The 14,923-nt window shown below is 47.2% G+C and overlaps 1 protein-coding gene across 1 annotated transcript; it reads left to right on the top strand.

Annotated features, from left to right (window-relative positions):
• Nucleotides 1-5,851: 5,851 nt before the first annotated feature.
• On the top strand, nucleotides 5,852-14,358 carry LOC137384058 (cyclin-dependent kinase inhibitor 1-like). The gene is made up of 3 exons (XM_068057621.1): nucleotides 5,852-5,980; nucleotides 8,932-9,325; nucleotides 12,998-14,358. Exons 1-3 carry the CDS (start codon nucleotides 5,978-5,980, stop codon nucleotides 13,051-13,053), a joined length of 453 nt encoding a protein of 150 aa, XP_067913722.1. The 5' UTR covers nucleotides 5,852-5,977; the 3' UTR covers nucleotides 13,054-14,358.
• Nucleotides 14,359-14,923: the final 565 nt, after the last annotated feature.

Below are 14,923 nucleotides of genomic sequence, written 5' to 3'. Positions count from 1 at the left end.
AGGTCTCGCTGCATATTCCCCCTCTCAGTTTATAGCCATTCAGATAATAATCTGCCTTCCTGTTTTTGCTACCAAAGTGGATAACCTCACATTTATCTACATTATACTGCATCTGTCATGCATTAGCCCACTCACTCAACTTGTTCAAATCACACTGAAGCCTCTCTGCATGGTCCTCACAACCCACCCTCCAACCCAGTTTTGTGTCATCTGCAAATTTGGAGATATTACATTTAGTTCCCTCATCTAAATCATTAATATATATTGTGAACAGCTGGGGTCCTAGCACCCGATCCCTGTGGTACCCCACTAGTCACTGCCTGCCATTTGGAAAAAGACTCATTTATCCCTACTCTTTGTTTCCTGTCTGCCAACCAATTTTCTATCCATCGCAATACACTACCCCCAATCCCATGCGCTTTAATTTTACACGCGAATCTCTTATGTGGGAATTTGTCGCAAGCCTTCTGAAAGTCCAAATAAACCACATCCACTGGCTTCCCCTCATCAACTCTACTAGTTACATCCTCAAAGAATTCTAGTAGATTTGTCGAGCATGATTTCCCTTTCGTAAATCCATACTGACGCTGTCCAATTCTACCACTGTTTTCTGAGTGCTCTGCTATAAAATCTTTGGTAATGGACTCTAGAACTTTCCCCACTACCGACGTCAGGCTGACTGGTCTATAATTCCTGCATTCTCTCTATCTCCCTTTTTAAATAGTGCGGTTACATTAGCTACCCTCCAATCTGTAGGAACTGTTTCAGAGTCTATAGAATCTTGGAAGATGACCACCAATGCATCCACTATTTCTAGGGCCAATTCCTTAACTACTCTGGGACGCATACCATCAGACCCTGGGGATTTATCGGCCTTTAAACCCATTTGTCTACTAATACTGATTTCCTTCAATTCCTCTCTCACACTAATCCCTGTCTTCCCCAACATTTCTGGTATGATATTTGTGTCCTACTTTGTGAAGACAGAACCAATGTATGTATTTAGTTGGTCAGCCATTTCTTTGTTCCCCATAATAAATTCCCCTGTTTCTGACTGTAAGGGACCTACATTTGTCTTCACCAATCTTGTTCTCTTCACATACCTATAGAAACTTTTACAATCAGTTTTTATGTTCCCCGCAAGCTTGCTCTCGTACTCTACTTTCCCCTTCTTAATCAATCCCTTGGTCCTCCTTTGCTGAATTCTAAACTGCTCCCAATCCTCAGGTCTGTTGTTTTTTCTGGCAAATTTATATGCCTCTTCCTTGGATCTAATGCTATCTCTAATTTCCCTTGTAAGCCATGGTTTGGCTAACTTTCCCGTTTTACTTTTGCACCAGACAGGGATAAACAATTATTGCAGTTCATCCATGCACTCTTTGAATGTTTGCCATTGCCTATCCATGATCATACCTTTAAGTAACGTTTCCTAATCTGTCATAGCCAACTCGCGCCTCAAACCTTCGTCGTTTCCTTTACTAAGATTCAGGACCCTAGTCTCAGAATCAACTACGTCACTCTCCATCTTGATGAAGAATTCTATCGTATTATGGTCGCTCATCCCCAAGGGGTCTCACACCACTAGATTGTCAATTATTCCTCTCTCATTACACAACACCCTGTTGAGGATGGCCTGTTCTCGAGTTGGTTCCTCAATGTATTGGTCCAGAAAACCATCCCGTATACACTCCAAGAATTCCTCCTCTACGGTATTGTGACTAATTTGATTTGCCCAATCTATTTGCAGATTAAAATCACCCATAATTACAGATGTTCCTTTATCACATGCATCTCTAATTTCCTGTTAATGTCATTCCCAACATCACCGCTACAATTTGGGGGTCTATATACAACCCCCACTAATGTTTTTTGCCCCTTAGTGTTTCTCAGCTCTACCCATACAGATTCCATATCGTCAGAGCTAATATCTTTCCTCACTATTGCGTTAATTTCCTCTTTAACCAGCAATGCAACTCCACTGCCTTTTGCTTTTTGTCTGTCCTTCCTAAATACTGAATAGCCCTGGATGTTCATTTCCCATCTCTGGTCACCTTGCAGCCATGTCACCGTAATCCTGACTATATCATACCCGTTTACATCTATTTGCGCGATTAATTCATCCACTTTATTGCGAATGCTCTGCGCGTTCAGGCACAAAGCCTTAAGGCTTGTTTTTTTTAACATTACTTGTCCCCTTCCCACTATTTTTCACTGTGGCCTTGTTTGATTCTGGCCCTTGATTTCTCTGCCTATCACTTTTCCTATTCCCCTTACTGTCTTTTGTTCTTGTCTTTGATCCCCCCCCTCCTCTGACTCCTTGCAAAGGGAGACGGTGGCGTACTGGTATTGTCACTGGACTAGTAACCCAGAGACCCAGGGTATTTCTCTGGGGACATGGGTTCAAATCCCACCACAGCAGAAGGTGGAATTTGAATTCAATTAATAAATTTGGAAGTAAAAGGCTAGTCTAATGATGGCCATGAAACAATTGTTGTAAAAACCCATCTGGTTCACTAATGTCCTTTAGGGAAGGAAATCTGCTGTCCTTACCTGGTCTGGTCTACATGTGACTCCAGACCCACAGCAATGTGGTTGACTCTTACATGCCCTCTGAAATGGCCTAACAAGCCACTCAGTTGTACCTAACCACTACAAAATCAACAAAAAGGAATGAAACTGGACGGACCACCCGGCATCGAACTAGGCACCGGAAACGAGAACGGTAGACTCAGCCCTGTCGACCCTGCAAAGTTCTCCTTACTAACATCTGGGGCCTTGTGCCAAAATGGGGAGAACTGTCCCACAAACTAGTCAAGGAACAGCCTGACATAGTCATACTCACGGAATCATACCTTACAGACAATGTCACAGACACTGACATCACCATCCCCGGGAATGTCCTGTCCCATCGGCAGGACAGACCCACCAGAGGTGGTGGCACAGTGATATACAGTAGGGAGGGAGTTGCCCTGGGAGTCCTCAACATTGACTTTGGATCCCATGAAGTTCATAGCATCAGGTCAAACATGGACCAGGAAACCTCCTGCTGATTACCACCTACTGCCCTCCCTCAGCTGATGAGTCAGTACTCCTCCATGTTGAACAGCACTTGGAGGAAGCACTGAGGGTGGCAAGGGCACAAAATGTACTCTGGGTGGGGGACTTCAATGTCCATCGCCCAGAGTGGCTCGGTAGCATCACTGCTGACCGAGCTGGCCGAGTTCTAAAGGACATAGCTGCTAGACTGGGTCTGCGGCAGGTGGTGGGGGAACCAACAAGAGGGAAAAATATACTTGACCTTGTCCTCACCAATCTGCCTGACGCAGATGCATCTGCCCATGATAGTATTGGTAGGAGTGACCACCGCACAGTCATTGTGGAGACGAGGTCCTGCCTTTACATTGAGGATACCCTCCATCGTGTTGTGTGGCACTACCACCGTGCTAAATGGGATAGATTTCGAACAGATCTAGCAATGCAAAACTGGGCATCCATGAGGCGCTGTGGACCATCAGCAGCAGCAGAATTGTACTCAATCACAATTTATAACCTCATGGCCCGGCATATCCCCCACTCTACCATTACCATCAAGCCAGGACACCAACCCTGGTTCAATGAAGAGTGCAGGAGGGCATGCCAGGAGCAGCACCAGGCATACCTCAAAATGAGGTGTCCACCTGGTGACGCTCCAACGCAGGACTATCTGCGTGCCAAACTGCGTAAGCTGCATGCGATAGACAGAGATAAGCGATCCCATAACCAACGGATCAGATCAAAGCTCTGCAGTCCTGCCACAACCAGCCGAGAATGGTGGTGGACAATTAAACAACTAACTGGAGGAGGTGGCTCCACAAATATCCCCATCCTCAATGATGGGGAAGCCCAGCATATCAGTGCGAAAGATAAGGCTGAAGCATTTGCAACAATCTTCAGCCAGAAGTACCGAGTTGATGATCCATCTCGGCCTCCTCCTGAAGTCCCCAGCATCACAGATGCCAGACTTTAGCCAATTCGATTCACTCCACGTGATATCAAGAAACGACTGAAGGTACTGGATACTGCAAAGGCTATGGGTCCTGACAATATTCCGGCAATAGTACTGAAGACCTGTGCTCCAGAACTTGCCACGCCCCTCGCCAAGCTGTTCCAGTATAGTTACAACACTGGCATCTACCCGGCAATGTGGAAAATTGCCCAGGTATGTCCTGTACACAAAAAGCAGGACAAGTCCAAACCGGCCAATTACCGTCCCATCAGCCTACTCTGAATCATCAGTAAAGTGATGGAAGGTGTCATCAACAGTGCCATCAAGCAGCACGTGCTCAGCAATAACCTGCTCAGTGACGCTCAGTTTGGGTTCCCCCAGGGCCACTCAGCTCCTGACCTCATTACAGCCTTGGTTCAAACATGGACAAAAGAACTGAACTCAAGAGGTGAGGTGAGAGTGACTGCCCTTGACATCAAGGCAGCATGTGACCAAGTATGGCATTAAGGAGCCCAAGCCAAACTGAACTAAAACAAGAACAGAAGATAATGGGAAATACTGAACAGGTCTGGTGGCATCTGTGGAGAGGGAAACAGACGTAATCTTTCAGGTCAGTGACTTTTCATCAGAACTGCAGTGAACAAAAGTTGAGCAGTTGTGGCAATGTGTTTTTGGTTAAATTAATTTTCAAGTCACTGGTGTTGATGCTGGGACAATGTCTCTCTTCCCCGCTGCATCAACCACTGAGTTGATGAATTAATCAACAAGTTTACTTCTCCATCAACCAAGACTATTCCTATGTCTGATTCGAGTTTACAAATAAAATATCCACTGTCTTTCAAACAACTGATAATGTAATGATCAGTTTGGATCAAGGTTTTGCTTTTGGTTAATCTACAGATCAAAGAGATTGCTTGCATGTTGCAAATAACTGAGCTCCATTCTCCTTGTAGTTTAACAAGAAATAAAACGACATTCTTCTTTCACCAGCTGTTTACCAAACATATTTACCCTGCACATCCATTCTTATAACTATCAGCCGTATTTCAGTTGAAGCCCACTTGCTTGTGAATCAGAAAGTTGTGGATTCAAACGCCACTCCAGAGACCTGAGCACAGAATACAAGCTGGCACTCCCAGCGCAGTACTGAGGGAGTGCTGTACCGTCAGAGATGCCACTTTTTAGATGAAGTGCTAAACCAATGCCCTGTCTGCTCTCTCAGGTGCATATAAAAGATTCCATGGCACTATTGGAAGAGTAGGGGAGTTATTCCTGGTCGATATTTATCTCTCAATCAGCACCTAAAACAGATTATCTGGTCATTTCTCACATTCCTGTTTGTGGGATCTTGCTGTGTAGAAATACGTTTCCTGCATTACACACCAAAAATACTTTAATTGGCTACAGAGCGTTTTGGGAACATCCTGAGGTCGTGCAAGAGGCTATAGAAATGCAAGTCCTTCTTTCTTTTCACTCCAGAGGGATGGGAATTTGTCCCAGCTCCCGATGAGGAGTACAACTGCCCCCTCTCCCTAATTCCCGTCCTGTGCATCACTCCTGTAACCTTGTTTGGAGCGGAGTGGTTTGTTTTTGGGCGGAGGCTCCAGTCGCTCTGGCTGGTTTGGCTGTAGCAATACATGCAATCAGCTACAGGAGTGAGAAGCACCGGGCACTGGGACTGAAGAGTGTCCCCACTCCAGATCACTACTCCTGGGAGCTGTCTGGGCTGTTTCTCCCTGACACAGAGCAAATTCCCTGGTCCCAGCTGATCTGACTGTGTGTTTATTTCCTGCTCTGCTCTCCTCCCCTCTCTATGTGGGCGGAGCTCACATATCATATGATCTACAGTATTATGCAACATGCTGAAGTCACCGGCTGTGTTTCCCAGAAAGGCTGTCCTGGGGTTTGACAGCTCCCTGCACAGAACAAACGCGTCTCAGCTCGGCACAGGTTGTTCTTGGCATATCACCCGGGATTTACTTCTGTGTTGGCATGGTGAGTGTATTTAATAGCAATAAGGATACGGGTTAAAGGCGAGAAGATTAACTGGATCGGTTAGAAACGTAAAGAAAATAAATTGGGATAAATTTAAAATAATTTTCAACCACGAACTACTTTAATTTATTTATTTAAAAACAGTTTGGGTTTCAACCTCCGCAATCTTTTGGACCATCTCCGTATGTTTACCCCGCTCTCCAGTTCCAATCTCTGTCCCTTCCTGATTGAGAACGCGCATCCCCTGCACTGATCCCTGACACAGCGAGCCACTGAATCCCAGCACAGTCCGGTCCCAGCACAGTCCGATCCCAGCACAGTCCGGTCCCAGCACAGTCCGATCCCATCAGCTCAGGGTCCCTCCGCTGTCTCGTCTGCCAGGGTCTGGTTGTGTCAGGGGAGGATTCAGAGTGCTATCTGCCCACCTGGAGTGAGAGCTTTATTTGGGAATGGGACTGGTTCAGAGATACAGGGAGATTGCAGACAGAAGTTTGGATGGATGGAGAAGAGCTGGTTGCTTTGATCTGAGCTGTTATGAGAGATGGGGTGCTTACTGGCTTGTGCTGACATGTCTAGTCTTGTCCCTGAGTTTATTGAAACATGTCCGGGCAAAGCTTTCACTTGGGGAGGTGACTCAGCCACTTCCTGTATTCTGCCCAGTCACAGAACAAAGTTCATGCACCCTTCAGCAGCTGCTCACTAACCCCTTGACCATCTCTCACCCCCTACTCACCTCACCCCATCTCACCCCTTACCCACCTCACCCCCTACCTACCTCACTCTATCACTCCAGCTGATCTCAGCCCCTGGTTATATCTGTGTCACACTTACTGTCACTGAAATAAAACCCGAAGAACATCAGTTGGCTGGTTAGTCGGGCATTTCATTAGTTCTGCTAAGGTCTGGTTTTAAAGGATTGCAGAGAACAAGTCAGGACCTGTTCAGTAAAGGAGAGGGCGATGGGACAATGTAGAGAGCAGGACTTCACAATTCACAGACTATTGACTGAGGAAGCTCTGTGTTTATTGCCCTGACAGAGCTGGATGGATTTGGGAATCGAGTGGGATGGGGACAGTGCTGGAATGGGGTTGGGGAATGGGGATGTATACTGTACACTTGCTGTTCCCTCTGTTATCCACTGATTTCTCTGTCACTTTCCCTGGTGAGGGAACCTGCTCTTTTTAACTAACTGTAAGCGTGCTCTCTTTAAATTGGAGTCCATCTATGATGAAGTGCAGTGTTCTTACATCAATGTATCTGATCAGATCGGATCCAGTTCCATTGAGCAGCACTTGGGGTTGTTGCAGGGTGGGGTCTGACTCATTGTCCTGTCATTCTGCTCAAACTCATTTGCTTAACTGGGTTGTCAGCAACAGCAATTTTGCCAGTTGCGCTCTCTCTCTCTCTCTCTCTCTCTCTGTCTGTCTCCATCAATGTCACTCTCTGTTGGTCTGTGTGTATCTCTCTCTATCTCTCGTTGTCAATGTCTCTCTTCCTCTTTCTCTCTGTCAGTTCCATTTTCAGTTTATCTTGCTCACTCACTCTAGGGTTACTTTCTCTTTACACATCAGCTGTTGACTGGTTGAAAGTGAAACCCTGGCTCTTTGTTACAGACAATGAGCTGGCACAGGTTGGCTCCAAGTTCCAGCTCATGCACTGTCATTTCTGATGTAAACTGAACACCAAAATCCTGATTTAAAATCAGTCCCATTTTTCCTGTGTATTAATATTGAGCACCATTTCTGATCTAAATTAAAACCATGCTCTCAGCACCCATTCTGTATTCGTACTGTCCACACTCCAGTACATCATTTGGAAAAACATGGAAGCCCCATCGGTGGCTCACTGTCCAGCACAGACCAGCAGCCTGGCTCACTCCCCAGCACAGACCAGCAGACTTACTCACTGCCCGGCACAGACCAGCAGCCTGGCTCATTGCCCAGCACAGACCAGCAGCCTGACTCACTGCCCGGCACAGACCAGCAGCCTGGCTCACTCCCCAGCACAGACCAGCAGACTGACTCACTGCCCGGCACAGACCAGCAGCCTGGCTCATTGCCCAGCACAGAGCAGCAGACTGACTCACTGCCGGCACAGACCAGCAGCCTGGCTCATTGCCCAGCACAGACCAGCAGCCTGACTCACTGCCCAGCACAGACCAGCAGCCTGGCTCACTCCCCAGCACAGACCAGCAGACTGACTCACTGCCCGGCACAGACCAGCAGCCTGGCTCATTGCCCAGCACAGACCAGCAGCCTGACTCACTGCCCAGCACAGACCAGCAGCCTGGCTCACTGCCCAGCACAGACCAGCAGCCTGACTCACTGCCCAGCACAGACCAGCAGCCTGACTCACTGTCCGGCACAGACCAGCAGCCTGGCTCACTGCCCAGCACAGACCAGTAGCCTGGCTCACTGCCCGACACAGACCAGCAGCCTGGCTCACTGCCCGGCACAGACCAGCAGCCTGACTCATTGCCCAGCACAGACCAGCAGCCTGACTCTGCCCAGCACAGACCAGCAGCCTGGCTCACTGCCCAGCACAGACCAGCAGTCTGACTCACTGCCCAGCACAGACCAGCAGCCTGGCTCACTCCCCAGCACAGACCAGCAGACTGACTCACTGCCCAGCACAGACCAGCAGACTGACTCACTGTCAGGCACAGACCAGCAGCCTGGCTCACTGCCCAGCACAGACCAGCAGCCTGGCTCACTGCCCAGCACAGACCAGCAGTCTGACTCACTGCCCAGCACAGACCAGCAGCCTGGCTCACTCCCCAGCACAGACCAGCAGACTGACTCACTGCCCAGCACAGACCAGCAGCCTGACTCACTCTCCGGCACAGACCAGCAGCCTGGCTCACTGCCCAGCATGGCCCAGTGCCTGTATATTTAATGGTTTTATAGTCAGTGTGTGAGGTGTGCATGAATATTTGACCTTGTGATTTTCAGGATGAAGCAACATTTCTCCCCTTTGATGTGTGGCGAGCAGTGGGTGGGAAGCCTGGGAAGGTTTGTCGGAGTCTCTTTGGCCCAGTCAATCGACAACAGGTGCAAGCTGAGCTCCAGAGTGAGCTGAGGAGCGGGCTGGAGGCAGCCAGGAACAGATGGGCCTTTGACTTTGAGGAGGAGCGGCCTGTGCAGGGAGCCCTCCAGTGGGAGGCGGTATCGAGTCAGGACATCCCACAATTCTACAGAACCTCCGTGTACGGAGTCCTGCGAAGGCGTCTCCTGAACCCGCTGGGGCTGAGAGGCGAGGCTGTGGAGGAGAAGGTGTCACCACGGCAGGATTCAAACCCACCACAGAAACGTCATAGCCGCAAGAGGAAGCAAACTGTCATCACAGGTAGGAGTGACTCCGCAAAAACCCTGGGGAGGGCGTCACCCGAGGGAGCTTACCGACACCGCTGTGCCAAATACCCACTCCAAAAATGTTCTACAACTTCCTCCTCCTCGCTGTCAAGATAAAGACCCATGACAGACTCCCAACCCAAGTAATAGTAGGGGATTTTAACAACCCCAATATTAACTGGGATAGTTTTAGTGTGAAAGGAATGGAGGGAACAGAATTCTTAAGGTATATTCAGGAGAACTTTTTTGTCCAGTATGTAGCAAGTCTAAGAGAGGCCACAGTTTTAGATTTAGTTTTAGGAAATGAAGCTGGGCAGATGGAAAGAGTGGCAGTGGGAGAGTATTTTGGTTGTAGTGATCATAATTCAGTCAGTTTTAACATAATTATGGAAAAGGACAGAGATAGAATAGGAATTAGAATTCTCAATTGGGGCAAGGCTAATTTTACTAAACTGAGGAGTGATTTAGCAAAACTGGACCGGAAACAGCTACTGGAAGGTAAATCAGTGTCAGAGCAGTGGGAGGCATTCAAAGACAGGATTCAAGGGGTTCAGAGTAAATATGTTCCAACAGAGAGAAAGGATGGGATGGCCAAATCTAGAGCTTCCTTGATGTCAAGTAGCTTACAGGGTAGGTTAAGGCAGAAAAGGCTTATGTCTGACACCGAGAACTCAATACTACTGAGAGCCGAGAGGAGTGTAGAAAGTGGAGGGGTGAAATCTAAAAAGAAATTAGGAAAGCAAAGAATATTAGCAAGCAAAATCCAAGAGAACCCAAAGATGTTTTATCAATACATTAAGAGTAAGAGGGTAACTAAGGAGAGAGTAGGGCCCAGAAAAGACCAAAAAGGTAACCTATGTGTAGGGGCGGAAGATATGGTATGGTTCTTAATGAATACTTTGAGTCTGTCTTCACAAAAGGGGGGGACGATACAGATATTCTAGTTAAGGAGGAAGAGTGTGAAGTATTGGATGTGATAAACATAGGGAGAAAGGAAGTATTAATGGGATTAGCATCCTTGAAAGTTGATAAATCATCAGGGCGGATGAAATGTATGCTAGGCTTTTAAAAGAAGCAAGAGAGGAAATAGTGGAAGGTCTGACCATCATTTTCCAGTCCTCACTGGATACAGGTGTGGTGCTGGAGGATTGGAGGACTACTAACATTGTACCTCTGTTTAAAAAGGGAGCCAGGGATAGAATGAATAATTACAGGCCAGTGAGTCTAACCTCAGTAGTGGGTAACTTATTGGAATTAATTCTGGGAGACAGGATAAACTGTCACTTCGAAAGGCACATGTTAATCAATGATAATCAGCATGGATTTGTTAAGGGAAGGTCATGTCTGACTGACTTGATTAAATTTTTTAAGGAAGTAGCAAGGAGGATTGATGAGGGTATTTCAGTTGATGTGGTCTACATAGATTTTAAAAAGGCTTTTGACAAGATCCCAAATGGCAGACTGGATAAAAAAAAAACCCATGGGATCCAGGGAAATGTAGCAAGGTGGATACAAAATTGGCTCAGTGGCAGGAAACAAAGATTAGTTGTTGATGGGTATTTCCAATGAGGTTCCGCAGGGCTCATTACTGGGTCCCCTGTTTTTTGTGGTATGTATTAATGATTTGGACATAAATCTAGTGGAATGATCAAGAGGTTTGCAGACAACACAAAGATTGGCTGTGTGGTTGATAGCCAAGAGAATAGCTGTAGACCGCAGGAAGATATCAAGTGGGCAGAAAGTGGCAAATGGAATTTAAGCCAGAGAAGTGTGAGGTTATACATTTGGAGGTCAAACAAGGCAAAGGAATGCATAATAAATGGGAAAATACTGAGAGGTGCAGAGGAAGTGAGGGACCTTGGAGTGTATGTACATAGATCCATGAAGGTAGCAGGACAGGTTGATAAGGTGGTTACGAAGACATATCGAATCCTTTCCTTTATTAGTTGAGACATAGAATATAAGATAGAAAGGTTATGCAGGAAGTATATAAAACATCATTTAGGCTGCAACTTGAGTACTGTGTGCAGTTCTGGTGACCTCATTATAGAAAGGATGTAATTGCACTCGAGAGGGTACAGAGGAGATTTATGAGGATGTTGACAGGACTGGAAAAATGCAGCTATGAGGAAAGATTGGATAGGCTGGGGTTGTTCTGCTGGGAACAGAGAAGGCTGAGGGGAGATCTGATTGAAATGTACAAAATTTTGAGGGGCCTGGATAGAGGGGGTGGGGGGTGGGGGGGGGCGCAGGTGAAAGGTCTATTCACCTTAGCAGAGAGGTCAGTGACGAGGGGCATAGATTTAAAGTGATTGGTAGAAGGATTAGAGGGGAGATGAGGAAAGGTTTTTTCACCCAGAGGGTGATAGGGGTTGGAACGCACTGCCTGTAAGGGTGGTAGAGGCAAAACCCTCATCTGATTTAAAACATGCCCAGATGTGCACCTGAAGTGCTGTAATCTGCAGAGCTATGGACCAAATGCTGGAAGGTGGAAGTAGGTTGGGTGGCTGATTTTATCAGCTGTTGCAGGCACAATGGGCCAAGTATCGTAAACTTTCTATGGTTCCATGATTCTAAGGCATTCTTTCCCAGAACCCCAGAAAAGGAGATGCCTGAAGTCAATCGCAGCACTTAAGACTGAGTTGGATAGATTTTAGAATATGAAGAAAGATGGAGCAAAGATGGGAAAATGGAGTTGAGGTACAGATCAGCCATGATCTAATGGAATGGCAGAATAGGCTTGAGGGGCCGAATGGCTTCCTCCTGTTCCTGTGATTACTCCCCTCCCCGCCTAACAATTCCACTAATGCACTTTTACAACCTGTTTCAAAGTGCCTGATGGGGCTCGCTGGTTAGATAAACTGCCCATTGTGGTACTAAGTCCCGCAGACGGGAAGGTCACAGGGTCAAAGTGTCGATTCTGAGGGGGATGCTTACAGCCCAGCACGTCCTGCTGTGTGTCTGTGGATAACAAATGAAGAGCAGATTGGGCTTGGATGTGTCCCAACTCCTTCCCCCCCAAATCCATCCCCCTATGGTCACATTACCTTCCTTCTTGTTCTGTCTGGACATTCTACACACTGGTTCAGGCCCTCGGGTTTTGAATCCAAACTATCAGGCCGAATGGAGGTGATGTCACTGGATGGATTGTGGCCTTTCTTCCTCTTCGCATTCCCTTGGAATCACTGGGACTCTGTGGCTGGACAGCTGCCCTGCAGAATTTGTTCTGTTACTGGACAATCTGCCAGTTTATTAGTGACTAATCTGACTGACAGACACCTCCCTGTCTCCTGAACTGAAGTACCATGGCCACACCCATGGGACCTTTGCCCTCACACAAGGCAGCATCTTCAGGGAAGTGGGTTGGGGATGTGGGGTAGGCAGAGGGACAATTGGAGCAGTCTGCTACAGTTCAACCATAATCTAATTGAAATGGCAGAGCAGGGCCAAGGGGCTGAACAGCCTCCCCTTTTTCCTTAAGTTCCTAACTGTAAGTGACATTTTGTGTGTGAGCTGATTGACACTAAACTCCTGGGGCAGATCCAGCCTGAAATCCAATGCACCCCCTCATAACCATTTAATGTCTTGTTCTACCCAGATAAAGCAATTTATTACCCAGTTCTGTCGTAGTCAACTGCTAACCACTCCTCTCTGTTTCCGCCTGTAGATTTCTACGCACTAAAGAGAAGGTCTGGGCCCTCGGACTCTGAGTCCAAACCGTAATGCTAACTGGATGTGATGTCACTGGATGGATTGTGGCCTTGCTTCCTCTTCACGATCCCTGGGAAACGCTGGGTCTCTGTGGCCGGACGGCTGCCCTGTAGAATTATGATTCTTTGTTCTGATACTGGGACAATCTGCCAGTTTATTAGTGTTTAATCTGACTGATAGACCCCTCCCTGTCTTCTGAACTGAAGTACCACACATGGCATCTCTTTGGCCTACAGTACTCTCACCAGGTCTGCTATGTGTGTCCAGCCTTCTGTAACCATGGAAACCAGGAGCTGCGGAAACAGTCTCTCAGAGCAAGAGCCCATTAACAGTTAAAGGGTTATGTAGTGAGATGAACTGTTCCAAGGTCCTGACAGAGCTAACTCGTGCAGGCCTGAACTGCTTGGGCCCTGGGCCATGTGGCACTAGCGTGTTTCAGGCCGGATAAGCTGCTGCACTTATAACTGCTGTACTACGTCATCCTCTGAGTGTCGATAGTGGGCACAGATGTCACACTTTCATATCATGTAAAAGGAGAAAGAGGATGTGTGAATGGACCATGTGGGCTAGGATATGTGAGAGAAAGAGTTTGTGAGGGAATGAGAGAGGGAGTGTGTGAGGGAGAGAGAGGGAGTGTGTGAGGGAGAGAGGGAGAGCAAGGGAGTGTGTGAGGGAGAGAGGGAGTGTGTGAGGGAGAGTGGGAGAGAGAATGTGTGTGAGGGAGAGTGGGAGAGCGAGTGTGTATGAGGGAGAGAGAGGGAGTGTGTGTGAGGGAGGGAGAGGGAGATTGCGTGACGGAGGGAGTGTGTGAGGGAGGGAGCGAGAGGGAGTGTGTGAGGGAGAGAGAGAGAGGGTGCGTGTGAGGGAGAGAGAGGGAGTGTGAGAGGGAGTATGGGGGAGGGAGTATGGGGGAGGGAGAAGGAGTGTGTCGGGGATAAGAGAAAGGGAGTATGTGAGGGAATGAGAGAGAGTGAGCGTGTGAGGGAGATTGTAGAGAAAGAGTGGAGGAGTCTAATTGCTGCTGGTCTGGACATGATAAATGCAGACTGTTCTGTCCAGCTATCCATCAGGGAGTATTCGACGTGTATTCATTGTTTATAAATATAGACTCAACATATTTATTAGCAGAATATTTCAAATATTAATATTATCTAAATGGTTTTAAGCCGCACAACTTGGAATTAACCACTCCGGGTATTGATGATAACACTGTCTTGGACCTTTGATCCTGTAGCATGTTGGGTTGTAAACTGTAGTTGGATATTGATCATGTGACAGCTGTAAATGTTATTGTCTGCACCTTATAAAATTTTTATTGAGGAATACCTTTGCTTGTGGTTTTTTGCCAACAGCTGTTCATAGGATCATCGATTGATGCAGGAGGAGGCCATTCGGCCCAGTGTGCCTGTGCCAGCTCTTAGATAGAGTTATCCAACAAGTCCCCACTCCCCTGCTCTTTCCCCAGAGTTCAGCACATTTTTTCCTTTCAAGTTTTTATCCAATTCCCATTTGAAGGTTACTATTGAATCTGCTTCCACCGCCCTTTCAGGCAGCGCGTTCCAGATCATAACAACTTGCTGTGTAAAAATAAAAATTCCTCATGTTGTAGGAACATAAGAATCTGGAGCAGAAGTGGTCTATTCTGTCCCACAAGCCTACTCCATCATTCAATAAGATCATGGCTGATCATCCAACTCAGCTACACCCTCCCACACTATCCCCAAATCCTTCAATTCCCTTGGTATCTAAAAATCGATCAATCTCTGTCTGGAATATACTCAATGACGGAGCATCCACAGCGGTAAAGAATTTGAAAGAGTCACAACTCTTTGAGTGAAGACATTTTCTTGTTGCAGTTCTAACCGGCCAATCCCTTAATCTG

Source organism: Heterodontus francisci, chromosome 25 (assembly GCF_036365525.1).
Source record: "Heterodontus francisci isolate sHetFra1 chromosome 25, sHetFra1.hap1, whole genome shotgun sequence".
NCBI classification, from domain to species: domain Eukaryota; kingdom Metazoa; phylum Chordata; class Chondrichthyes; order Heterodontiformes; family Heterodontidae; genus Heterodontus; species Heterodontus francisci.
Note: the sequence above shows the minus strand (reverse complement) of the source record. Positions and strands in the feature narration are given on the sequence as shown.

Coding starts and splice junctions, on each gene's coding strand:
- LOC137384058 (XM_068057621.1), top strand. Junction 9,326..12,997: donor GAAGCAAACTGTCATCACAG/GTAGGAGTGACT, acceptor TTCCGCCTGTAG/ATTTCTACGCACTAAAGAGA.